This window comes from Charadrius vociferus, unplaced genomic scaffold (assembly GCF_000708025.1).
Source record: "Charadrius vociferus isolate BGI_N301 unplaced genomic scaffold, ASM70802v2 scaffold142, whole genome shotgun sequence".
NCBI lineage: Eukaryota > Metazoa > Chordata > Aves > Charadriiformes > Charadriidae > Charadrius > Charadrius vociferus.
The window spans coordinates 1,748,321-1,775,899 of NW_009647025.1; the positions used below are offsets into that span (position 1 = coordinate 1,748,321).

At 36.5% G+C, this 27,579-nt stretch overlaps 1 protein-coding gene across 1 annotated transcript in view; it reads right to left on the reverse strand.

The window, feature by feature from the left end:
* The window catches only part of SHPRH (SNF2 histone linker PHD RING helicase, E3 ubiquitin protein ligase), a 49,948-nt gene that overhangs the window by 13,707 nt on the left and 8,662 nt on the right, over window positions 1-27,579 (reverse strand). Inside the window, exons 8-22 of the mRNA XM_009895525.1 lie at window positions 27,125-27,579; window positions 23,651-23,902; window positions 22,763-22,841; window positions 20,739-20,902; window positions 20,393-20,649; window positions 18,070-18,191; window positions 14,710-14,798; window positions 12,861-12,953; window positions 11,410-11,517; window positions 10,309-10,451; window positions 6,741-6,914; window positions 6,347-6,409; window positions 4,972-5,197; window positions 1,747-1,890; window positions 360-461 (exon numbers count right to left, since the gene is read on the reverse strand). The exon at window positions 27,125-27,579 is cut by the window's right edge and continues 208 nt beyond it. Coding sequence (XP_009893827.1) covers window positions 360-461; window positions 1,747-1,890; window positions 4,972-5,197; window positions 6,347-6,409; window positions 6,741-6,914; window positions 10,309-10,451; window positions 11,410-11,517; window positions 12,861-12,953; window positions 14,710-14,798; window positions 18,070-18,191; window positions 20,393-20,649; window positions 20,739-20,902; window positions 22,763-22,841; window positions 23,651-23,902; window positions 27,125-27,579 — 2,471 coding nt within the window. The remainder of the gene's footprint in view (window positions 1-359; window positions 462-1,746; window positions 1,891-4,971; window positions 5,198-6,346; window positions 6,410-6,740; window positions 6,915-10,308; window positions 10,452-11,409; window positions 11,518-12,860; window positions 12,954-14,709; window positions 14,799-18,069; window positions 18,192-20,392; window positions 20,650-20,738; window positions 20,903-22,762; window positions 22,842-23,650; window positions 23,903-27,124) is intronic.

Below are 27,579 nucleotides of genomic sequence, written 5' to 3' on the forward strand. Positions count from 1 at the left end.
TTAAGGTGGTAAGCTCTTTGTAAAAATAGCAGGGATATGTGGAGAGGTGCATAATTCTACAAGGCCTCTACTAAACATGACCCAGTTAGTTTTAATGAAAGTTTTAACCATTTAAAACTACTTCATAGTTTTATAACCGTGTAATTAAGCAAATAGCCGAAATATATAATGTAATAAATAACTTTATGACTACACAGTAACGCAAAGAGCAACACACTGTGCTTCAACAGGTAATGAATCTTTACAGAAACTATATTTTCTTTAAAATATAAGTTTTAGATAAAAATAATGGTAGGTTTCTTCTACTAGGCAAAGAGGATACATCACTTTGTTAAAGACCAAGGAATGGTAAACCTTACTTTCTCCAGATTAGTGAGGTACAGAAGTTGTCCTAACTTCTTTTGCAGCTGTGATTTGGCAACTGCCTTGTCATTCAAAAGTTTCACTCGATTTTGCTCTACCTATGGAAATAGTGTTAAACACATATTAAAGAAAAGAAAAAAATAGTGAAGTTTTACAATAAGGCTTAAGTTCATTTTTTGGCAAAGTTCAACTGAATAATTTACTGAGGACAGACAGAAGAACAGCTCATTCTGTAAATTTAAGATGCACTTCTCCCCAAGTAAAATTGATTATTTGTTGCTTTCCTGTACCCAGTATAAACCAAGTAGTGTGATTGGGCTGAGACCCAGGAGGTACATAAACTTGCTCTTTATCATTTTATTTGCATTATTAGTTCTTTCCAGAGACAAAACCAATTTAAAATACCTCAATATTTTTTACACTTTCTTTCAAATTTCATTCAATTTATCACCTATCTGCTTACATCCAAACAGATCCTAGAACCTCCTGCTGGTTCCAAAAAAAAACAAGTGTAAGAAACAATGAATTACTTTCTTTATACTTCTTAGAAGCTTTCATTTTAACCTATACAAAGATAGAAACACCAATCTGACTCTTTTCAAGATTAGTTACAGTTGGTAGTGGTTAGTTATTAACACCATAGAAGAGGCAAGCACCCAAAGGATGAAGGCCAAAGTCATGGGTGTGTCTTTTATTCTTGCAAATACATACATAAACCTTACACTTCCTTAAACATTTGTTAAGCAACATGCTCCATTTAAAAAATTACTTTAATATACAGATATCTCTTCCCCTACAGGAAGAAAAGCACTTTTATCCAACACTGAATCTCACTGAAAAAAAGCACAAAATGTTTCTATTGAGAACATGTTTCTACTCGTGGAAAAAAAAAAAAAAAAAAAAAGATGTTAAAACAAACAGCATTTTCTCTATGTTCATGAACAGAAAGTGTCTCAGAGGTGGCTGAGAAATTCCAAGCTACTGAAAAAAGCTTCTCCCCTGCTGTGTTTTAGGTCCTTGTGGAAAGTAGCAATATGGGTGAGAAATCAGGTCAACTTAATTTTCCACCAGCTTGGAAACCTGGGCAATTGTAGAGAAAGGTCCCAGAGCCATTCACCTGCTGCTGGATGAGCAGCAGTCTTTTGGAAACACGCCACTCTTACAGTCAGAAAGCTGACAAAAATGTATCAAAATAAGTTTCAAGCTCAAAGGCCCATACACTGAATGTAGAAATAGATAAGAACTCTTTACTCCACGAAGGCTTTCTGAAATGGAAACAGAGGCATATTATAGACCCTATACATAGATCTAGATACAGATTTTATTTTGTAGGAGGTAGGGTCTTTCAGACAAAACCCATTTCTTTCCTGCCAAGTACTTTACCTCATGTGGTTCTATGATGTGGAGAACTGGTGGATTTGGTTTTGGCTCATCAGGATGACGCACTCTCAGCCGTTCTGTAGCCATTGCCAGTTCATCAATAGCAGACACGTGATCCCTCAGTACCATCCAATATTCATGAAGTAACTGTAAGAAAAGCCTAAACAAATTAGTAGCAGAACTAACTTGAGTTCCCTTCAGCTGATTCTGCCATGCAATATATAATGTGAAAATCTTTTTGGAGTAAGGAATAATATTTCTTTACATTAATTGAGCCACAACAACAACAAATTACAAAGAAAAACAAACAGTATAGAGATCATCTTGCCTGCTTTCTTTTACAGTCTGTCTTTATGAAGAACCATAAATAGCCATCTCATTTCTTCTACAACTATTACTTTTACAACAAATAATACAACTAAAAGTTCAGAAACAAAATGCCTTGCAAGACTAAGCAAATGCTGAATAAGGAAAAATGATTAAGCAATTTTAAACAGCTAGCTATTATAGTACTAAGACTGCATCTTAAAGATGAAGTGTGTTTTGAAGAAATGTTAACACTGAGTAGTCTTGATAAAAGCACAGATGAGCACAAGGTGAAGGTAACACTAAATTCAGTTCTCCCAAGAAAAAGTAAATTCTGGCTTTCTACAAAAGAAATGGCTACAACTGGAAGTACACTATACATATAAACTGACATTATTTTTAAATTACCGATAATACTGCAAAATACTTCTTCCCAAGTTTTCCACTATTTACGTATTTTATAAAAAATCTTCAGTGATCTTACTGAAATTCTAAGACCATTTGCAAATGCCTAAAGTTACTATTTTTTTGATTTCTGATTTTTCAATTGTAAAGATATTCCTAAACACTCAGTTGCTGGGGAGTATTCTGGTTGGTTATTTGGGGTTTTTCTTTTAGCTCAAGAAAGACTACTGAATCATTTGTTTTGAGCTATGCCTAGATTACAAACATAAAATCACTGTGTATTAAACCTGGCATACAGGGTAAGGACAGAGAATAAGATGAAAGGAGCTTACTCCCTCAAAACTAACAAAACTAAACTAAAATTAGTGAGAAATTAAGCTAAAATTACTTTTTCTTTAATAAAACAGTGTGATTAAAGAAAATTAGTAAGGCTCTTGGTTGCCAGTCTAGAAGCTAATTCAAGTAACATCAGCAGTAACTGAGTTTCCTTTTCGTGATATTAATAATTCTACTGCCACCTGATGCTTTCTCAGAAATCTCAGGACTGCCTTCAAGTATTCATATCATATAGTTTCTTCACTAAACTTGTACAAAAGTTCTTCAGTTAGTATTCACTAATGAAAAAGCCTGGCTGTTACTTTTGCTTTCTCATCCAAGTCAGAGTTTGGGCATATTAATCATTTGACTGAACTGCACAAAGCTTCCCGTATTTGAAAAGAGACTATTTAAAAAAAAAAAAAAAAGTCTATGCGACCAAGAAACAACAACAACAAAAAATCTTCTCACTTTTGTTTTCAGAACATTTATCATTTCATTAGATTTAACGACAAATTGTCTGTGCTTCTTTTTTATGTTAATAAATATGGTAGTTTGGGGTGGGGTGTAAAAGACCAATTTCTGGTCATTAATGCAAGCCTGGTTTAGATGCAAGGGTTATTTTACAAACCATCATCCCTGTAGCTCAATGTACATTATAGTACAGACAATTGAATCAGTATTTCCAAGTCACGACAGATGGAATCATAATGGCACTGTTTTCATTCTCATTGGCATATTAGTCCCACCTTTTGTTTCCTAAAGTAAAAGAACATGAAGAGACTGCATTCCCTTCTTGAAGCAGAAAATCCCCAATGCACAGCAATGCCTTGGTAACTGGTTATCTTATGTCCTTTGCCTTTTGTGAACTGCTGCAAGCCGAGGACATAAAATAATGAAGCAAGAGAACAGCTAGGGTGATTATTCTCCAATTAGCATTTTGGTACCATAAGCAAGTGACTTGACTTTGTGAGAGCAGCACAACTTTACTAGGTATTTAATAACTTTAACTATCAGATACCTAAATGCTGATTAAGATGTCATGTTTAAAAAGGTTTTCAACTGTGTTACACTGTAATCTAGTAATAATTTTTACGGCAGGTTCAGATTAAGTTTCACTTCTAAGTAGCACCACCAATTTGAGGAAAGTAGGTGATCAGTAATCAAGTTTGCTGGAAAAAAAAAAAAGACAGACTAATTCCCTTAATTAATGTAATATACATAAGTTACTCCCTAGAGTATCTTCTTATATGGACTAAAAGCTAATAACAAACATTTAAATTCTTGTATACAGCTAATAACAAACATTTAAATTCTTGTATACTTCTGCAAGTGGTATCTTTGCTTTTTCAAAACCTCCTAGGAAAAAGCAAATTAAGTGACAATTTCCTAGAAACATGAAACAGAAGGACTAGGAGAAAGATCACAGAGGCAAAAACCTTTGAAGGAACAAGAATTTCCTCTGGTGTCAGACCACATAAAAAAAGCGTACAAAAATGCCAATAAACCTGAAACTAGTGTACCAAGGATGTTCTACTGAAGCTGAGGTCTGTGTTCATTAAAAATGAGAAGGAGAAGCATTCAAGAGAAAACGCTTTTGATTACACCTAAGCTGTAAGACAGGGTGAGACCCTTGTTTGCAACAGCTCCTCCCCCTTCTCCATCACTGGTATGTATTCACTGCAAAGAAACACAGACACACAAAGATGCACAAAAATAGCCGCAGTACACTCCTACAGCTCTCTCTGAACCAAACAACAGGAGACTAATTATTTCAGGTTCCATTGTGTAGTAAACAAGATCCAGGAAATAAAGCCATAGTGAAAGGACATCTGTAGCTAGCACAAGACTGAAGGTAAGCTGAATTACAGAATGGAGCATTGTTCGATTTGCTGAGTCTTGCTACATTCTGATTTAACTAAACAGATGAACACATTTAATTATATCTGTATGTTGTCTTAATAGATGCAATTACATTGCTTACTAATTTGCTTAGTAGACCGTATAGCTTTTAGGAACTCTTAAATCATATATAAACCATTCTAAAATCAAATCCTGTAATAAACACTGTGAAAAAGCTTTGCGTAGGCAAACCTTAAATTTCAGGAATACAACATAGATTTGTTCATATTCAGCTCAAATTTGTCTATATTACATTAAATGGACAACACAACTGTTTCGTCACCATCTCATTTACTGTACCTTATATTCCTTTTTCCACGCTTCAAAGAGTTCCAGAAATATGCTGCCTTCTTCAGTGAGCTTAACATCCATTCGGTGAGCTTTGGCAAAGGACAGAATAGCTTTCAAGGCACGTTCAGTTTCACTGGTTGCCCACAGTCCTCTACTTGTGGTGGGCAAACGGTCATCAACGAGCCCTTCTTCATCTTCTATCATCTCCTCAAATATTGCCATTTGGCCTTTAACACTTAAAAACAAACCCAACAAAATACTTATCACTGATTTTGTACTTCCACATCCACTTTTACTTACTCATCACATATTTCAGCCTTCTAATATATGATTAAAGGATAAAGCAAACCAAACAAATACAAACAGCTGTTTTATTGCTTTTTTATCCCCAAAGCTTGCTTTGAACATAGTGACCTCAGTACCAGCAATGAAATCACTGTACAGGTCATCTTGTCAGCTCAAGATCAATAGTTTTTGTAAATGCTTGTGCATCTTAATTATCTTTCAGTAGTTATTAATGATTAATGTCATATTCATTTACAAAATTTGCAATTCTGACTTCTTAAATCAGCAAGAGTTGCAGACAAACTCTGATGCAAAATTTGCTGTGTATTGCACTATTTAAGAACACTACAGCTTCCCAGTTCCTTCCTTGACAAACAATGCTAATTCAGAAACACACACTGTTTCCTAATGATTCCAGCACTCCTTAGGTAACAGAGCTCCCCACCAGTAAAGACTGTTCAAAAATGTTTTCTCAGTGACCTCAAGATTTTTGAGTCTAATTTTGATATTCTGAGGGATATGAGAGATAAAAGTCAAAGAGAAAGCATGCAGAGGGCTGTAATCTATGTGTCTCAGTATTGTCCACTACGCATACTTCTCTCAAACCACAGGCCGGTGCAACCTTCTTTCAGCTCACAGCTGCATTCTTGTCTGAAATCCCCTCTCTTATTGTGGCTTTGGTCAAATGTAGTTACTTTATGGACTATACAGAGTTAAAAAAAAATAATCTGTGAATCAGTATGGTATTATACCATTTGCAACTGGACTGCAAATAAATATTTGCACAAACAGGAACATGCGTTTAATTGGCACACTTGTATTTACATACACAGTTTCCGAACACTTCAACATTTCATTTCAAATGTATGGTCATATTATAGCAACTTGAGAAAAAGTGGCATGTATTTGTTCCTTGTATGCAACTTTTTCAAATTAAATTTACATAGAAAATTAAACCTAATAAAATTGCTATCAAGGCCACTAGCAAGAAGTTGCTGTAATTTGTTCATAAAGTTATTTCAGAAAAGTTAAGTAGAAATATAGAACAATCAAACTTTCACTTTTTTTTAGTAGCGAGTTTATAAAGCTATGAACTTACGTATGAGAAAAGAGCTTTGACTCGTATTCTGTGAACAACTCATCAGCCTTACAAAAGACACAGCTGCAATACAGAAAATTGAAAAGAGAAGCACTCAGAATTTCATCAGAAACCAAAGTAATTCCTGTATTTCCCTATCAACATATAAAACCACACAAGGTCCTTAAAAAAGAACAATTGAACAGTCTTAAGTACACTCAGTATAATGACCGACAGGAAAAGATTTTACAAAAATAAAACCAAAATAAGGTCATGATTCTAACAAATGGATCTGCGATATCTGTGTGCATACAAATCCTGAGTACAGAATAAAGACTTCAATATCTTCTTATTTCAAATGAAGGAAAAATTAGTAACACACCTCTAAAGTATATTTTCTATTTTCAAGACATACTTGTTAAGTGGAAGTCTCACGGGTCGCAAATGGCAGATAGTGGCAGCCTCAATAACCTGCTTAGAGGGAGGGCCTTCTAAGTTTTTCACGGCTTCTCTTACAATCTTCTGGAACTTCTTCACTTCCTCCAGCTGGGTTGTGAGCAGGTATTGCAGGCCTCTGCAGTCACGGAATCTGATTTAAAGAAAAAGGGAACTAATTGCACACTAAGTCACTGAATCCAAACTTAATTCAGTATTTTGAGGCAGAAAAGAAATAACTAAATAGAAATACTGAACAACTTATGAAGTTCATATCATAAGCAAATGCTTATTGCTACGACATGTAATGCTGTTAGAAATCGTTCCATTGTATCCCCCGAGACGATGCCTGGTATTTGTACAATAGAAAGACTCTTTCCAAGACTTGAGAGATGCAACTGAATATTAGTAGTCAACACCAACCTGCAACCTGCTGGTCCCCAATGCAAATCTGCTAAAGGTAAACAACTGCACATACTTACAGTCTTACTAACCAACAAACTGATCTTCAATGCACCTGTGCAATTCACAGCAGACACATGCACCCATCACAAAAACAGACAGCATTTTGCAAATTAGCTTTCAAAGTTAAAATTATTAAACAGACACAACAGTGAACTATTTTCCTAAAACCTAGCTGTCTTTCTTGATTGGAGCGGGAACATGAACGCCAGTTAAGCACTTCCCATATTGTGTTTCTCCTGTGAGCAGACGTCTCTTGTTGAGAGTGCACCGTTCATACAAGGTCTGGCATTCATATACAAGACAGTGTATTACAAGACTGCGGTTCTACCCCATACGGAAAGTTTGATCCAAAACTTCTCTTTCTAAAGTGTGGAGAGAATAGCACAGGTTTAACAACACTACTAAAGTTTGGCATTTAAAATTACCTACTTAAGCAATATGTATTATTTTAAAATAAAATAAACAAGTTTGCCTAACCAAGTAGTCTGAAAATAAACGCAAATTGCAATCACAAGTCTGCTGTTAATACTGTCGGTTGCCAAATATTCCAGATTTATGAAAACCTCCCCCACTATACACTGGATTAACCACCTCTAATAATCAACTGGAGACTCGCACTTGTTGCTTCCACCACTGGCCAGCAATACTTCATAAAACTCTGTCTAAGTTTTTATTGCATATGCTGAAATAAATTAAAGAGGAAATGTTTTATCCCTATTTTATAAAAGAAACAGTTGAGTCACAGATAACTTTTCCAAAGTTGTACAACCTGTAATCAGCAACAATTTAAAAAGATACTTCCTAAATAGCTAATTTTAATTAAGGAAAAAAAAAATAATCAATTTTTTTCCAGTATGACACAGGCAAGCATACAGAGATGCACAGGCATATCAGCTCAGCATGAACATGCAAACAATCCTTTCCTCAAATTTATTTTGACCAGAATGAGATGCCATCATGCTCAAATAACGCTTAACCATGAAACATTCGTACCACAGACTCAGAGAATGGTTGAGGTTGAAAGGGACCTCTGGAGGTTGTCCTGTCCAAACCCTTTCCTCAAGCAGGGTCACCTAGAGCTGGTTGCCCAGGACCATGCCCAGAAAGCTTTTGAGTACCTCCAAGGATGGAGACTCCACAACTTCTCTGGGCAACCTGTGCAAGTGCTCAGTCACCCTCGCAGTAAAAAATGTTTCCTGATGTTCAGAGGGAAGCTCCTGTGTTTCAGCTTGTGCCCATTGCCTCTTGTGCTGTGACTGAGCACTGCTAAAAAGAGCCTGGCTCCACCTTTTTTGCATCCTCCCTTTAGGTATTTTTACACATTGAAAAGATCACCCCTGAACTGCTGAACAGTCCCAGCTCTCTCAGCCCCTCCTTATATGAGAGATGCTCCAGTCCTCTCGCCATCTTCTTGGCCCTTTGTTAGACTCTCCCCAGTGCATCCATCTCTTTCTTGTTCTGTAGAGCCCAGAACTGGACACAGAGTACTCCAGGTGTGGCCTCTCCAGCACTGAGTAAATGGAAAGGATCACCTCCCTCAACCTGATGGCAATACTTCGTCTAATGCAACACAGGATACCACTAGCCAGCCTTCTTTGCTGCAAGGGCACATAGATGGCTCACGGTCAACTTGGTGTCCACCAGAACCCCCAAGGCAAAGCTACTTTCCAGCTGGGTGGCCCCAATACCCATTTTGAACAGACAGAATTTCCTTCTTTCTTCTCAGCATAATTCTGAGTTTTGAAGAAAGAAGAAGTGAAGTTTTGTATCTTTATTTAGATTACTCAACAGAATGACATTAAGTATGAAAAAAGTAAAAGATACGGTTATTCCCAGCAAGGCAAGGAATTGCCACTTTTTGGGATCATGATAACACAGTAGCCATAGTGGAGGATATGTATTTACATATTTAATTAAAATCTGTGTATATTTTAAGTATTTAAATTTATACACACATACACATTTTATATACACATATTTATATATATGCATTTATATACATCTATTTTCATATTTATTTATATATATAAAAATAAATATGTATTTAACTAAAACATGATTCAGAAAGACTGTATTTAAGAGTGTAAGGATTGTTTATGTATCTGAGAAAACTGCCTGAAGTTAAACTGTGAGAGCACTCTCTTTCTATGTCTCCCTTTTCTGTGATGAATTTACGGAGCTGGAGCACAGAACATACAAGAGGAGGCTGGGAGAAAAGAGTTTATTCAGCCTTAAAACAAGATTGCTCAGGGAAGACCTTATTGCTCTCTGCATTTATCTAACTGGAAGGTACTGAGACAAACTTTTCTCAAAGGAGCACGGTGAAAGGACAAGAGACAATTGACAGAAAACACAACACAGGAAATATTAACTAGACAGAGGGATTTTTGATTTTTTTTTTTCTTCCCCTCAAGTGGGTCAAATACTGGAATAGGTTTCACATACAGGCTATGAAATTCCCTCCTTGGAGATACCCTAAACTCAAGAGGACAAATCCCTGTGCAAGGTGATCAGGCTGAATCTCTGAGCATGGGCTTGGATCTAGAAGATGGGGGCTGCTCTAGGTGACCTCCAGACATCCCTTCCAATCCATTATTCTGTAACTGCACAACAACAATGATGGTACTGTTGTCTCTAACATGAAATCAAACCAAAATTCTTCGCTCAGAAAATCAGTGATGCTCTTTTATGCTGTTAGACAAGGATTTTCTGATATTGTCTGCCTACTTTCCTTTTAAGCAAGTCAGTTTCTTTTAGAAGTTACTCAATTTTAATGCAATAAACTTTGAATCTTTCTTGCTTGGCAGTTGCATGAGTACAGAAGACTGTAAAACCACAGTAGATAATGCAAAGGAACATTTATAAGAAAGCTTGTCTAGGAAGAAATTGTATTTCTCTTGCTTTTCTTTCAAAGTCTTCTATCTAGCTACGCGTTTTGGGGGACTGTTTTTGAAACTTAATTGCAGCCCAGATGCTCTGAAGCAAAAATGCCTGCTATTTAACTGCAGCTGTTAGCACAAACTGATAAGAGGACTTGACCAGACATAACTGCATTCATTAGCCTATTTTAGCTATTCTCTTACTTCTCTGCCATGGAGAGTTTATTAGTCTGCTGTTTGTAGTTGCTGGTTATTTCGTTTTGCACACGTTGAACAAGCTCCTCATCAATGGCATACTGTATTGCTGTCTGGATGACATCCAACCACCAAGGAGAACCTGAATGTATCTGTATGCAAAAGAACAGATTTATCCATGAACATTCAACAACCAACCAATTAACTCATTCCAACAGAGGGTTATACTGCTCTTCAGGGCACACTCAGGGACTGGTAAACTCCATGGAAAGTGGAAGATGAGAGTACGCTTAAAAAATACCCCCTTTCCTGTTTAAGTGAATACATGATCAAGAAATGTTCTACATTTCCATCTACTTCCACACCTTCAAATTGCTTCAGTAGAGTTAGATTCACTGAGGCCATCTACACAGAATAACTACATAAAGATACTGTGATCTCAAAGTTTCCTCTCTCTCTCTCAAAAGGAGATGAAAGGATCTTTGGTGAAAGCTCTTCGTGAAATTAATGGAGCAACACTGAAGTGACCTTATAATTTTAAAATGTTAAAGAAGATGCAGAAGTTTACTTCCTCATTTGCCATTTGTCCCCATTTCTTTACTTCTTTATTATTATGCAAGTGACAAGCAGCATTTCAACTCAGGCGTTCATCACTTCATTAAGGATTTGCACCTTCCCATGAAATCTGAATTGTCACATTGACTAACACAATTAAGCCTCAAGCACAATGACTAAATGCACCACGTCAAAGAACAGTTCCTTTGAAAGTAACTGAAATACCATCTGATACACCACAGAAACATTTCAAGGCCAAAACCTACAACTTGCTTACCTAAACTACAGGTAAAGCACAGTTAATATAAAAATCAAGCATGGTTTTAAACTTAAATAGAATCATCGCACCATGGACTTCCGGATTTAGTCATCTGTTCATCAAGTACTGTGTACGTTTATGTGGGGAACACAGAATATGTTTTGGGGCTGTGTCCAAACAGGCCTTCAGAGCACTGTTAGAGATAATAAACAGCTGGAGTTCTGGATAAACAGATTAAAATAATATTTTTTAAAAAATCTCAAAATTTAGAGACCAAATACGTAAGAGGTACCTGCCTTTCTCTGGAGCTCCCGAATGGTCTGAAGAACTGGCTGTAAGGCCTGATGGGCTTCTGCAACTTCTGCATTGGATTTACTCATATAATGCTGTCGAAGTTGTTCTGCCTGTATCAAAATGAGAGTTTAAACTGTGCACAACTCATATTTATGAGGAATAATTGAAAATGAAAAAACTACCCAACCACAATAATGTTTTAAAATGGTTAGCTGCATACATGCTACCCACTTCCATTAGTAAGCAACATTTAGCACTAATTTTTCTAGAATCTAGCATTTATTAGGAAGCCCCCAAAAATTTGAGAAGACAAACTGCAACAAAGATGTTACTATGCAATTTTGCTTTTAGACAAGTCCAAACAACATAATGGGAATACACTGCATTACAAAAAGGAACTGGAATTTATCTCGTAATTCTTACTCCTCTGTACATTAAGATATATAATGTTGAGTAAGTAAAGAATAAAAAGATCCTAGAAAAATCCGGGAACAGGACAATTTAACATACCTACATATAAAACTTACCCATAAAATAACAAGACAGATTTAAATTTTGTTATTTTTAAGTGCACCAGGTATAATTTTTTAATAAAAATTATTTCTGACAGTGAAAACCCCTCTTGGTATGCAGGTGTCTCCACAATATAACCAGTACCAGTTTATTTGGTATTTTAAAACTGATGAACAAATAACTTGTATTTCTTACAAGTAACATTTACACATGTATGTATCTTTCAATATTATATTCCAATTTCACTAGCTATCTTCATTTTGTGCATTTTAAGGTGTGTTTACATCTTTCTTCTTTTTGTTTACTACTTTCAAAACAATTATATTATTGTTACAGATGGAACTTAGTTTACCAGGATTGGACAGGACTCATGTATTTGGATGAGCTACTGGCAAAAAGAGAGTATGAAAAACAACCTCTGCTTCATATTTACAAGCAAAATATAAATTTTCCAATCCTCCTCTTTATAATAATGTTAGGAGAAGGGGATATAAAAAAAATTGGTAGAGTTACAGGTCAATTCAAAAAAAGGGCAGTATTTCTATGAAAGCTTGTAGAAACTTCTTTAAATATTTAAGAGAATAAGTCTCATTAAAACAGAAAAAATGATACCTATGTATAGAATTTGCATAAAAATTATAAAATATCACAAGATATTCAAATAATAAGACAGACACTGATCACCATCACATAACTACCATAAAACACACACAACATACAGAGACCACCAAGCATTCAGGACAGCAGCATTTTACTGGACATTTCCACTCTCATCTTGCACACTAAACAACTCTCGATTTTACTAACCTGAAAGGAAATGTATGTAGTCAACTTGAAAGCTATCTGATGTTATTTCTTTAGTTAGAGAAAATATTGAAGGATAAAAAAAAATAAAAAAGTGCTCTTCAAATGTATTTATATAAAAATGAACAACGTTTACCTCTTCCGCAAGTCGACTATCACGCAAAGTCGGGGGAATTCCTGGGTGCTTTGCCAACAACAATTCCATCAAATTGTGTGTAGAATGAAGTCTCTAAATATACACAAAGTCAACAGCAATCATGAAAAAATATATTGCAACATCTGTGCCAGGAAAGCTTAAACAGCAATGAAAGCTTACAGCAAGAAATGAGTATTCGTTTAAGATTAGGTTGGTGGGTTTTTTTTTTTCCCTCTGTTAATCTGGAAGCATCTTATAAGGAAAATAAACATTCTTTTCCTCATTTTACTGAGGTAGGAATGAAACGTTAAAGAGATCTTCTTCAACGCCTCAAAAGCAAATCAGCAGGGAAGTTTGATACCATATCATCAGATTCTGTCCTGTATTCACCCTCTAATTAAAACAGCCCCTGACTATAATGGAAAAACACTTATTTATCTCAGAACAAAATATTATAAGGACACAATTCACTTATACTTTATTTCAATTTAGATAGGCTAAGGAAAAAAAACGGCTCCCAAGAGCTTCAAACATTTTATTTTTTCCCCTTTTCTGAAATAAAAGATGACTGAATAAAACATGACCTTTTTGTTTATGTTTAGGGAAAATAAACTTGATTGTTAATATGAGGCAAGTCTATTCCTCTTCCCTAGGTTCACCCACGTCCCATAATATACCAGACCCATAATATTATGCTGCCTGCATATCTCCCAAAAACTCATACAAATAACTTTCACTGTCATGAACTTGTGCCCTTCTCACCCCCAGGATTTACTTTACCTTTGCCCTATTACTGTCTCAGCCACTGAAGAGCACTGGCCAGCAGTGGTTTGCCATTATCTTAAAGAGCTAAGCCTACACAACTGGGAAGTATTCAACAGAAGTTGAGTTTTACTACACAAAGGCAATATTAGGCAGTACACATTTTCAGAAAAAAAAAAAAAAAAGCTTTATTGGATTGCATAATCCAGTAAAACAGCTAAATTAACAATCTTGTTATGAGTATCTTAACAAGTTTACGCTGATACGGCTACACTAACTGAAAAAATGCCTCTGGGAAGTCACAAAGGAGAAGGAAAGATCAAAGAAGTGCCATGGAGCCATCAGATGATAACATGCAAGATAATCAGAGAATAACTTACTTAGTGAAGCAAGCAAAGTAAAGAAATAGACAACTGATCGCTATGTATCAACTATGTATCTGTCATTAACATTTTAAATATCCTGTGCTTAAAAGAATTTTGGTCAATTTAGAACTGATATTTCTTGAAGAAATATAAAGATGTTACTTACAGACCCACTGTTTTTTTTAATCAGGAAAATAGATTCATATTTTTAATATAGTATTCAAAATGTATCAATATATTTCCCTTTGAGAAAATTCCCTTTGATTCTTTTTCATATTTTGGTGCCCTTTCAGAGAACACCTTCTGCAGTGCAACAATTTTATTATTCTCTATCATTTGGCACGTTAATATCATTCTCAATGCAAACCCAGCATGCAGTATTCACAGAATGTAACAGAGTACCATTAATGTGAGCAGTCACCGTCACATACACAAGTCTAGGAATTCTGTTAAGTTTATTGCAGAACAGCAGGTGGAGATCATACACTGCTTCTGGGATATCATAAAGGCTCACAAGCAAGAATTTTTAGAAATACGGTAGCTTTTTTTTAAAAAAAAAAGTGAAGGTCACTGGGCAAATTCCTATCTAAAGATTATAATGACAGCAGGCTGAAAGAGTCAGTCAGCACACCACTGGGAGGAAGAAAAGACTGACCTGTTAAATTAAATCTAAAGTATTCCAGTTCTTAACTACGTCTCTTTACATTTGAATGCTCACTCACTTGCAAGGAATCTGTTTTGAGCTTTTCTTTGTGCTCTTCAGATGATCGTAATACTTCTCTGTACAGCTCTGCAGCGAGCGCATATTCTCCTGAATTAAAAAAGAATAACAAAAACATACATATATAGTGTTGGTTTTTAGACACACAAACAGTCATGACTGGCCATCACTTGTTACATACTAAGATGTTTTCAGAAAGGCTGTTTAATATCTGCTTGTCTTCAAGCCGATCTTCCCTATTCGTTCCCTGCCCTCACCCCAAACAACCTGCTAAAAGACGGAGTATTAATATTTTACAAAGACTAAAGCAGTTTCCAAATTAAATATCTTTTTTGACTGCAAGATCTGTAGACTTCTTGATCTTATCATATGTACTTAGTTGCATAAGTAAAAAAAATCTCACGTTGCACTAAAAAAAAAAAAAAAGATCATCTACAACTCACTGCCACGATGCATTACTAAATTTGCACTGCAAACACATTATTCACTCTTCCAGTGAAAACAATGAAAGTTGTGTCATACCTCAGAAATGCAGAAATTAAATACATGCAGGGAGCATAACCACTGATGTAAGCTTCTAATATGACAATCACTTCTCAGAAAATAGTTTATATAAAAATTAAAAAAAGACAGACAAAATTGAAGTTGCATATGGAAAGGCACGGGGAAAAAAAAAATAAATTATATTTTCTTTTCTCAACTGACAGGAATTTACTTAGCCAGTAACAGTCATAGTAAGACTCTTTGAACTTGGAGAAGTACAGGGACATGAAATGTATAAAGACAGATAACAGAGTAAAATAAAAAATCATCTTCCTACATATTTGGAAGTGTAACAATCCTATTTCAACAAGATTTGTTGCTTCTTACATTGAAACAGTTGCCAGCTGTAAGGCTGTAGCTGTGCAATATACGCTTGCCATTACTAGTAAGAGGCCCAAAGCTATGTGCTGAATTTGCAAGGCCTCAAGGTTGAGGCTTTTCAGGCCACCCCTGAATTTGTCCAGACCTGCCTGGACCTTTTACTTGGCTTAGCTGTGAGAACAATTTCTCTAATTGACTAGGTGTCTACGGCTAATTTTTTAGCTTTTTTTTGTTTTTTATTTTTATTGATCTTTGTGTGGTACAATCACAGCTTTATATAGACAGCAGTAACAAGCAGTTATTCTGTATAGAATGAGATATTTACAACTATCACAGTGATATACTGTAGAGAAATACAGGCCTAGTAACAACAGCAGAGGCCTTGAAAAGTAAAGATATAGGATGCAGTGTAGAGGAGTACAGCCATGGGATGCTAAGAGATGGTGCACAGGCTTGGCAGTGAATAAGAAAGCCATGGCTATAAACAACTCACCCACAGCCAAAGAAATGCAGACCTAGAGCTGGACAAAACTGGTTTTAGGGGCAACAAAGAGAACAAAGAAATAGTATGTAACATTCATAAAAGGCATCATGTACACTGAATTTGGTATTAACATGGAGCTGCAGACCAATGAAGAAAGAGAAAGGTGCAAAAGTGTGCTAGCAAACATAAAAGTGACCCTAATCAGATCCTTGAGTGAGAAAGAAGAAACCATCAACACATCATCTTATTCCTCCTGACGAAGAACTCCAGGTGGTGACAACTAGCTATAGCACCGCCACCACCAGTAGGAAACCACTGACCTCAGGACTCAGATGGGCAGTAGAAAGGGGAGCATAGAAGCAGGACAAGCGGTAGAAACAAGTAAGTGTGATTATTATTCTTTTTTTTGCCTGTAACAATTAGATCTGGACTAATAACAATTAGATCTATAAGACTTCAATTATACTAACCATAAATTCATGGCCTAACTTACAAGTTGTGCTTCCTCCTTGCTGATAAAGAAGACTGAGTGTAACGGTAATGCTGGGGGGGGAAGGGCAACGGATGGAAGTTATAAGGCTGAACTCTGCCTTAGTCCTGCTTTTGTTTCTCAGCTGATACAATTTTCATCAATCTGCTTTTCAAAATGGGCCAAAACTTAACTAGTGTGTTTTAGAAGTATTTAATCTGCACAGGAATCTTTTTAAGCACTTAATTCTATCTGAAAAATTTGATCTCCATCCTGTAATCATAAAGTATTTCAAACCTACTAACTAGAGACTATAGAGAATCTGAATGTAGTCTTTCTGTAAGGCAAGCAACAGAACAGGCAGTTTGCTTGTTCTTAACTTTGAAGGAAGACTCACATGAGCTGGAAAAATTCAAGCACTTTGTCAACTTTAGAAGACTTGTTACTTTGCAAAGAGGCATTTCTTTCACATTCATTACTAAGTTACTTTAATTTATTATTATTTTGTTATTTTTGTTTCCCATTCAAAGCTTTTTTTGCTCCTAATTCAGACAAAATCTATATTGACAGAGCTGTATAGCAGGCAGCAGCAAACAGATTCTATAGTCAGCATAGCAGTTTGCCTGGCAGAGGGCAGAAAGGAAGCCCCGAAAGCAGTACTGACTGTCCTGGTTTCAGCTGAAATAGACTTAATTTTCTTCCTAGTAGCTGCTGTGTTTTGGATTTAGTATGAGAATGATGTTGATAACACATATTGGTTTAGCTGTTGCTAAGTAATGTTTATAGCAAGTCAAGGACTTTTTCAGCTTACCATAGAAGCTGAGAGGGAGCCCAGACAGGACAAGCTGGCCAAAGGAACACTGCATACCACAGATGTCATTCACAGTACAAAAATGGGGGTTGGCTGGGGATAAGGGATCCATGATCACTGCTCGGGACAGGCTGGGCAATCAATCATTGGATGGAGAGAGCAATTTGTATTGTATTACTTTATTCTGTGTATTATTTTACCATTATTATTATTATCATCATTATTATTATTTTCCTCTTCTGTTACTATTCTATTAAACTGTCTTTATCTCAACCCACAAGGTGTCAGATTTTTTTTCCTCTCCTTTTGCTCCTTCTCCCTACCCTATGAGGGAAGAAGTTAAAGGGGGAAGAGTGAGTGAATGGCTGGTTGATGGTTAAACCATGACACTGATAAAACAAAAGCAAGTTAAGTAGAATTACGCAAGTATGACTTCTTTTATCCTCCCAGTAGATGTTGATGGTAGAATCAAGAAAGAATACAAAACAAAAGAGCCAGAAATACTACAAAACATCTCAAAGATGCACCGAACCACACCTATTCTTTTCTCCCTCATCTAGAATGAATGTTGGTTTTTGTTACAAACACTGTTACAAGCCTCTCTAGTTTCACAGGATTTCACTGTAGCTTTTTCCCTGAATACAAAAAACCCACTGGTTTTACATGTTGTCATCTAAACCATAATTAGCCTACTAAAAGGAGTAAAGAAGATGCTACAGTCATCCAGTCTTACCTTTAATGATATGGATACCAGCTAAGCCATTAAGAGCACACACCAACTGTCGGTGAGCTTCCTCACACTCTGTTCGACATTTCTTCTGCAGAGATGTTAGCAGTTCCTCCATGGTCATGGTGCTGAAATGGAGACCAAATGGCTCAAATTTGAAACAAAACCACAATACTAGAGAAGTAAAACTGTCATGGTGTGCAGCATGACAGATTGTTACATGCATCCAACATACTGTGCAAGTGTTTATTTGAGATATATTTACTTATTAAAAACCCCTAGTTGTCAGCTTTTCTTCCAGGTAGAGCTTTACCCTAACTCGAGTATGTCAAGAGGTTGACACCTCCTAAAGTCAGAAAGAAATTAGAAACAAGAGGAAAATTAGAACTAGGTAAAATAATTCTTCACAAGGCAAAATATTTTTGCTCCTTCTGCTACAGTGGTGAACTGGCAAGAAGCAAAAATTAATCTCATTTTGCTAGGAGCTGTTCAAATGAAAACAGCTGAGAGACTACATTTCTCACCTTCATCAGCAATCTAAACATGCAAAACAGGTGAGGTGTCAAGGTAAGGAGGTAAATGTGTGGAATGAGAATAGTGAAGATTAGCAAGTACCATTTTAAACTTCCTTTCTACATTTGTTTGTAGTATCCGTAATTCTTGAGACTAGTCAGAAGAGAATTAGCTTAACATAAAAGTACAGGAAAGGGAGAGGTAAGATGGAGAAGTAAGAACACAGGTGACAAAAAAAAAGAAGCACGAAGGATAGCTTGGAGTAAGGCCAAGGGACAAAGTATCCAGGTGGGAAGAAGACTGATGCAAAGAGTCAGAAAGGTAAACTGCAACAACAGTCTCCAACAGCTGACCTGAGGCTGCTTCTGCGACCAATTCCTGCCGTGAGACAAGACACTACCCCCCTTCTCCTCAGCCTCATTCACCTTCAGGAGAAGCATTTGCCATTTAGCTTTTAACGCCGTAGAGTAAAGAGATGAAATAACTCCTGTGCAGTCTGAGCCCAAGGTATGTTGGAAGAGTATCCTTGACTAGGCCTTTATTTTACTCTCCTTGCAACACTGTTCCAGTTCCAGAAACTGATCCTTGAGTTTACACTACAGTGTTACAGTAGAGCAGGCTTTAGATCAATATAGTCACTATTTATAATTAGCTTGAATAGTGAAAAGGTATTGGCAAATACACATAGCACCTGCTGCTAATACGCTGATACTTCCAACACTATTCTACTTACCTTTCATTTTCAAGAAAAATTATAAAAGCAATATAAAAGCAGTATATATAAAGTATACAATTTGATACATAGTCTGAGACTAACAATTACGGCAAAAAGAAGGGTATTTTTCACTCAATTTAGCTAAAGGACCTGAGAAAACTCCTTTTTAAGGGTTACATTTTTGTTGAGTAGATGTTCCTATCTAATGCCCTCACTACACAGGTGGGAAAAAAAAAAGAGTCATCTAGCATAGAATATGCTCCAAACTCAGCTTTCCTGTTTCAGGCCAGTTTCTCTTATCCATATGCTCCAGCATCAACTTTGTTTCAGTAACTTTCTCTTTTTCAAAGTTCCTAGCACTGAATTTCTTCACTATTCTCATACATATAAGCACAGCCAGGAGCCAAATCTTCTCCCTGTTCTGTGAATGTCCAATGCTGCAGTCAAGCTTGGTTCACAAGAGATATCTAAATAGTGCCTGAAAACAACTTTTCTTCATATAGTTTTAAGAAAGATTTAATTTTCATTGCTTTTTTTTCCACCACAGTTATTATGCAGCTGTCACTCCACAAGCATTCCACCAAAATCACCAAAGTACTAAGAAAAAAGCATTTGAACAGCTTTCAAGTTTGGATCTACATTTACAAATTCTGCAACCTCACATTAAAAACATTTTCTCTGAATTAAAGAATTCTTCCATTCTGTTTATTCATTTTGTTCATTGTTCTCATTTATGAACATGAGTTTTGCAAGACACAAAGAAAATCAATGGTCTTATTTAAAACTGAAAAAGAATCTGATTTGTTTCAAACTCAGTCTATCGCCTGCAACACGCTAGTATCCATCACCATAAGGTTAAAATGTTACTGCACAAACAACTGCTTCTCAGTACTCGTTTAACACAAGAATTACAGTAACTACCCTACTGCAGCCTATTCAGCCTCTGAGGTCAGATAGCTTGGCGTAGCATAGTTGCGCATTTAAATAAAAAAAGCTTAAAATTAGGCTTGGATGAGAACTGTACAAGGTCTTGCACTGTTAGGGACAATTAGAGTTTTGCTTTGGATAAAGCAAGCCATTTAGGAAGTGACAGAAATTCACCTTTTCTGTAATGGCAAGAACTCTCCCCGAACAGCTTGTGGATGACAGCAGGCCTGCCTCAGCCGCAGCAAAGGGTACAGAATAGAAGTCACAGTCCTTCTATCTAGGCTACTGAGCTTAAGAGTCCAGTCCGAAATCTTCCTGAGTTTTGCCAACGCATCCTGGCAGCACACCTCATGCTGGCGATGATAGAAGTGTCTCTCCACAGGAGAAAAGTGAAGCCAGTGTACATTTTCTGTCTGAGGGGGAATTTGAATCTGCAATTAAAAAAGAAAATAAGTAATTTGCAAATAAAACTGTTGATAAATGTTGTTCAGCAATTTTAAACCCCAAAACTCTTATTTACTTGGTCAATCACATCCTTCTTCGCTGATCTCCACATTATCTTCGCAATTAGACTGTAGAGAGGCCGGGGATTTTTCCTACAATAAGGTCGATATAAAAGTTGGTCCCACCAGTGTTTGACCCAGTAAGGATCAACTCCAAGAAAAAGGACTAATCCATATAGATCTGCCAAGAAAAGAAAGTGTTTTAGTACAGTGTTTGTGTTTTAATACTTCACAATATGACTCAAAAAAAAAAAAAACTTTCACAGAAAGGTTACTAGGCATAAAGCAACTACATTCTGGCTGTTATCTTTTCCACTTGTCTTCTAGTCATTCCCTCACCAAAATTACTAATTTGAGCCAGGGGACTGGGTGGGGGAAGATGGGGCTTCTCTCCTTTAGCTCGTTGTTCATTTTGCTGGAACTTGCTGGAATATAGCTATTTGTGAGAAGCTTTCCTAATTTCAAGTTTAGGAGAAAAGAGTGATGAATTCAAACCTATTCAGAGAAGGGCTGAGAGGCAGAAATTACATGACTGCATATGGTTAACTGGGTTTGCCAGGTTTTTCTAAAACAATACTGCTCAGTATCATTACTTCACAGCCTGCTGTGCACCAACTGTTTGTTGCCCACCATTCTAAAAGGGGCTGCAATTGAGAAGACCTTCACTTTTCTACTAAGGCAGAAGAAATTAATAAAACACACTTTTATTGTTTTCTTACTAATTGAGAGAATCCAGCTTGCTAATTCTGCCCAATTCAGAAACCCATCCTTTTGGGGGATGAAACTGAAGGACATAGTGACTTTAAGCTTGCATCTAAATGTTACTTGAAAAATACAGAAGCACAAGTTTAAATGCTGCACGTGGACAATGCAGAAATAGAACTATATGGTGGTATCTTATAGATAGTCCTTAAAGATCTGGTGGCTACATTCTTCATTCTGTTAGCTTTATGGTAATTTTGGTATTTAGTTAAGAGCTGTAAGACATTCCACAAATACATTGTAGGCCAGGGAAAGAAAACTCCTAGGAATCATTTCTATGCAGGAAGCACTTGTTTACCCAGAGGTCCTATCCCACTTTATTACAGCAGCAGCAGCACAGATTCACATTAGTCAGCAGTTTTCCTCCCCTCTGTGATGCAGCTGCCTCAGTTGCCTGAGCACCTGGCCAACACCTATTATGGACAACATAACATTTCAGATATGTATTAAATCAACACTATGACACCTAAGGACTTGAACAAGCTAATCATGGCAGTCAAATCAATTACTTCCTCCTATAGTGTTTCCTTTATTACCTATGTATTCTCACAACTATTATGTGCATTTATAAATTTAGTCCACAATTCCATGATGAATTAATCCATAATATTGACTTTTATAATAGTTTGGTATCTGAACAATAGTTCACAAATACACACACAAATGCCTTTTTTTTTTAACCTATCTCTGCCTAAAGCTTCTATACAGAAACTGACTACATCACAAAAAGGCATGATAAATGACACCTGCTAGCATACAGCTCCCTACTCCACGCATATCAATTCATTAAATCCTTAAGACAGTTTCATAAAGCTTTAGTACGATTTTTTTTTTTTAGTAATTTTTTTTAAGTGGCAGCTGATGCCCACAGTAGTTCATATGCAAAAAGCAAATACAGCTTTGCTTGCTCTATTTGACAGTTAGAAGGATTCTGTGACCAGAACAGGCTACCTTTAGCTGCAATAGAAAGAGTTTAATATTTATCCACTCTGCTAAGTGAAAACTGAAGAACAGACTTGAGTCAGCTCTTCAACATACAGCTTCTCTACTCCTTAAAGTGTTCATCGAACTTGGGGAAATAAAAAGATTTCAGTTCTGCAATTTTTATATTGATACATTTATTGATGGCTTTATTACACGCTTAAGGTCTATGGCTTACCAAGTCAGAGTACCTAATGAATTCAGAGCAAAACTAGCAGACATTTGAAGTGCTTCATACCACCACGTAAATATCACCACAAGGAAAACACACAGATGACATTGCTACATAGAATCTCACCTTCTAATCCTCGCTGCACAGGAGTGCCACTGACGCACCAGCGATTGATTCCACTTAAACGGAGGGCCATTTCAGCAGCCTAGCAAAAGAAGATAGAACCAATGGTAGAAAAGGAAAAACAAAGACAGGGTGGAAAACAGTCTGAAAACACGTGGACCTTATTTTTAAGAAGTACAAACATCTTTTCAGTATGTAAAATTAGCAGACTTATAAGCAACATTGATAGAATAGACGATAAACGAGTGTATAAAGTTATTGAGCTTTTTTGAAGGTAACTGAAAGCTGATTAAAGCCATATCCACTTCCAAGTAATCAAGTGCAATTAAAGGTTCACAAAAGGAAAACAGTTAGCAAAAGAAACTGTACATAAAAAAAATTATAAAATTAAAGCCTATAAGCCATTATGTAAGCAGCATTTTTGTCTTCCTGTCTTGGGCAAAAAGACTGGACGAATACTAATTAAAATAATCTCCCTCTGCAGACTGCAGCCCTACAGTCTGCAGACAGACTGCTGACTATTTTAGCTTCTAGACCCAAAGGACATATCTATGCCTCTGAACCCTGTCACTGAACAGGCTTGTGTCTTGTTTAAAACTATCAAACACCATATACAACACGATGACCTAGTTCTTTAAGCTGTCAGTATAGATAATGTTAAGTGTTTTTTGAGCTGGATATACTTCACAGTCTGCCAAAATTCCAACAGGAGAACTACTTAATAGTAAATATCTCCAACAGAAAATTCAGTTCTCAAGAGCAAGCTACAAGGACAAATTACCTGAGTGCACTGAACATGAAGAGGGGGAGAGGGACGTCTATTGTATTATTTACAATAAGCTTGTCAAAACCTTCTGAAGTTAAATAAATCCATGACTGGGAGTGTCATACCTTTGCAGTAGTGCATTCAACCATTTGTGCTTCATCAAGGCAGATCCTCCACCACTCCACTGCTACTAAGGGGCTTGGGATGGCCATGTACCTCTTCTGGTTCCTGAAACGGCGCCCATCTTCACTGTTACTGTGGGGTATATCTACATAGTTCAGTTCAGTGCGAAGGACATCGTATGTCGTGATAACCACCTCCTGCTCTGCCAACATGTGTGGCTGCAAAAAGCCATGCTTCTTCACACCTTGATATACCTACACAGATTTGTATTCAATAGCACAATAGCAAAGAATGAAGGTAAGAGACACTAATAAAAATGCAAAAATACACGTACAGCTTAATACATGCATACATTTAGCAGTGTTGCTCATATAAAATGAAACCATTCAGAAAACCCATACTCATATAGTAGCATGGTGGGAAATCCATACGAGTAACACAGATAATAAATGCAATATAGACATTGATGCAAAATTTTTATGTATGATTAATTATATCTTCACAACTTTTTTTTTCTCCTTTGAAGAAAAGAGGACTTCAGTATTTTCAGCAACAGTTATCTGTTGCAACAGTTGTTTGCAAGACTAAGTATCCAATAATGTTGTACAGAGCAAGATTACATAAGTCAGTGTTACATGACCAGTCTTCTCTCCTTTATGGTAGATACATTACCTTTCTCCCCATTGCCCCAAAAATTTCATGGATGATTAGGCAAAGACAGAAGTATGCAGTGAAATATTTAAAAACCAGAAATGATACTCTGGGTAATGTTTTATCTACAAAAAGGATCTCTGCAGAGATTCATGAGATAGAAAGAATAGCCTAGAAAGAAACAATCCCTGTGCACCAACAGAATATTATTATAAACCTCTCATATTGACATTTGTTCTAATATCAGAAGTATTTTTCTTATCTCCCTTGTCATTTTAAGCATATACCTTTTGGAAACATACAGCAGCTTAAACCAAAAAATGAAACCAATCATTTTACTATATGGTCCCCCATGGTAGCATTCTATACCTGAAGAAAATAAATACAGCACATATTATGAGTCCCAATATACTTACAATATCAAAACATGTTAAAATTTCAAATAATGCATGGTACAGTACACAATCAACATATATTTTTAGAATAGAAGTGTTTTCTCATCTCTGGGATTTTTAGCTACTAAGAACAATTATTACCAGTGCTATATACAAATCACCTTTTTTTCCCCTCTCTCACAAACTTTTTTCTCTTTCTCCCAATTTACTTCAGGAACCTACTTCAAAATCACAGGCATCCATTGCTTGCTTTAAGAATTTTATCATCAGCTACTTCTTACCACTCATCTAGATCTGTATATTAATTACAATATTAAAATAGATAAGGCTTTCTTCTGACAGATAAAGGAATATCCCTGTCTTTTTAAGAAAGAATCTGTATTCTAATCTCATCTTCAGAGAGCTAGCATCTCTTTATTCCTCTCATTCTGTGACTTTGTGATTTCTTATATAAGAATGGACCATCTTGGCTAGTGTTTATCTGCAACTACCTACAAACACATTTACCATTTAAGAAAATCACACCATCTTTCAGTCCCTCATAGCATCACAAACTTTAACGTTCTCTTAATTCACGCAACTAATAGTCAAAAATACCAAAATTAAAGTGGCCCCATAAGACCTTAGTTGATTTCCCCTCTATTTACCTCTTGATCAGCACATGATTTCACTGTTAACTGTATTTTTTCTTCCTCTACATTTGTGCATTATGACAACAAAGTTCCTGTCAACTGACAGAAACACTTGCAGAAAATTTCTGTTTGGCCCCTGAGTGTGACAACAAGCACGTGCCACCAGGTCAATGCACATGAATGAAAGAGAGAAGGGGACAGGGAAAAAAAGAAAAAAAGAAACAAAAGAGCATGCTTGCTGAAGCAACTGTTAAGAAAAAAAAAAAATAGCTGTCAAACTCTAATGATCTCTTCCAAGCATTTATGAACAGATTTTCCGGAGGTTTATAACTTGGCCAAGTTTTCATTGTTTTCACAGCAGCAGGAAAAGACAACCTGCCACAAAGCAAGACCTACTGATAAATTTTAATTCCTTGTTCTGTTATATAAACCCATTAGAATTTCCCATGGGTTGCAAGCCACTGGAAGAATAAAAAACACCCTTCACATGCAATGCATGCAACGTTAACATGGAAAACTGGTTCTTGGAAACATCTGCACTATTTTCATTTTAACTTTACAGAAAAAAAACCAACAAATTTTCATTTTGAAGCAACATTGAAAGCAACTCTGGATGACTTACAGTTGGCAGTTAAAAGGAAAAAAAACTGTCTTAGAGTGGAAGGTGTCACACAGCACCAAGTACTAACATTCAGTATTTAAGCTATTTTACTGTTACCATGTAAGTCTATTTCTGACAGTTTTCATCAAAGCTGGTATAAAACTTGGACTGGGTCCTACAAAAACTGTGCAACTTTTACACATTTGTCAGTTGCTGCGCTAAAGCTAATTAGACTGCTCACACAAATGGCTTACTGGAGGCCTAGAATTCATTTATACTTTGGGCATCTATGCAGGACAGCGGAAGGTATCAGATGCATCCCTGAATACAATGCTTCCTCTCTTTAACAATCTACTACTACTGTTATTTTACTCAAAATAGAAGGTAACTATGGTTCTCAAAGCACTGTATCATTACAAAGGTTGTTGCCTACTAAAAACATGAAGGACAAAACTTGACTACATTGTTAATAAAAGACAACGGCTACCCTTGAATATTATGATAACTATATTCAAAAAAATCTTGTATACCCACAGTTACTATATGTATAATTAGGTTTATTTTAGTGATAGAGCTATTAGAAATCAAGTAAAAGGATAAGCAATATCCTAATAAATATGGCAGATGTTATAGAGGCAACACCGAAGTTATAATGGTGTTATTCTCAGTAAACTCCAAGGCCCATGACTTCTTTTGTAAAGCCCGAGAACAAGAAATTCAAAAGTACGCTTTTTACCTACTGAAACGTTTGTTTTTATCTAGAACAAAATGAGAAGCAACTGTCAAAGAGATGCTTGGGTGCAAGTGTACAGTGAGACTTGACACTGCCAAAACATCCATAATTTGGCTTAAGTTCCTTGGTAATCTTTCACAAAAAAACCCCACAGCCTTCCCTCTCAGAAACCACCTGTTGCTGCAACTGCTCAAAATTTGCTTCCATTTGACAAAGATATCTAGTCTACTGTGTCATCTCCCAGTGACCAACTGATAAGGAAAAAATGAAGAACTAAACGCACACAGTCTTCCTGGGACACAAATGCATCATGTGGTGCCAAAGCACAGGTCTAACAGCAAGAAAAGTAGAATTCTGACACAGGGGACAAAGAAACCTCTGAACTTTACTTAATAGAGTGTCAGACAGGAAGCCCTGAGCCTTGATAAAATAACCCTCCAGAATATGAAGCTACATAATCTTACCAGAACTCGAAGAGAAGATGATCTTACATGCCTGTTGATCTCATCTACCCACTGATGACAAATAGAACTCGGAGAAATTATCAGAGTTGCTCCTGTGGAAACTGGTTTCATTGCCACTAGACAATGTGGACAGTAGAAGGGCTTGATCTTCAGGTTTTCCTCTTTGTAGTTTACACACTCTGCATGCTGCCATAAGTAACATTTCAGGCACTGCACACGAGCTTTATAGTCAGCCAATCCAAGCTCACCACAAATGCACTCAAAACGATATTCAGAGGTATTAAATGGAAATACAGAACCGGCATGTTGTACGCTACTGCCAGCAAGTTCTTGGGAATGTGAGGTCTGGTCCTTTGGAACTTCCTGCTGGACATCAGCTGTAGTTTTGGAAACATCAAAGTCGGGATGACTGCTCGTGTCACTGGAGACAAGGGGGCTGCCATGCAAATCAGGAG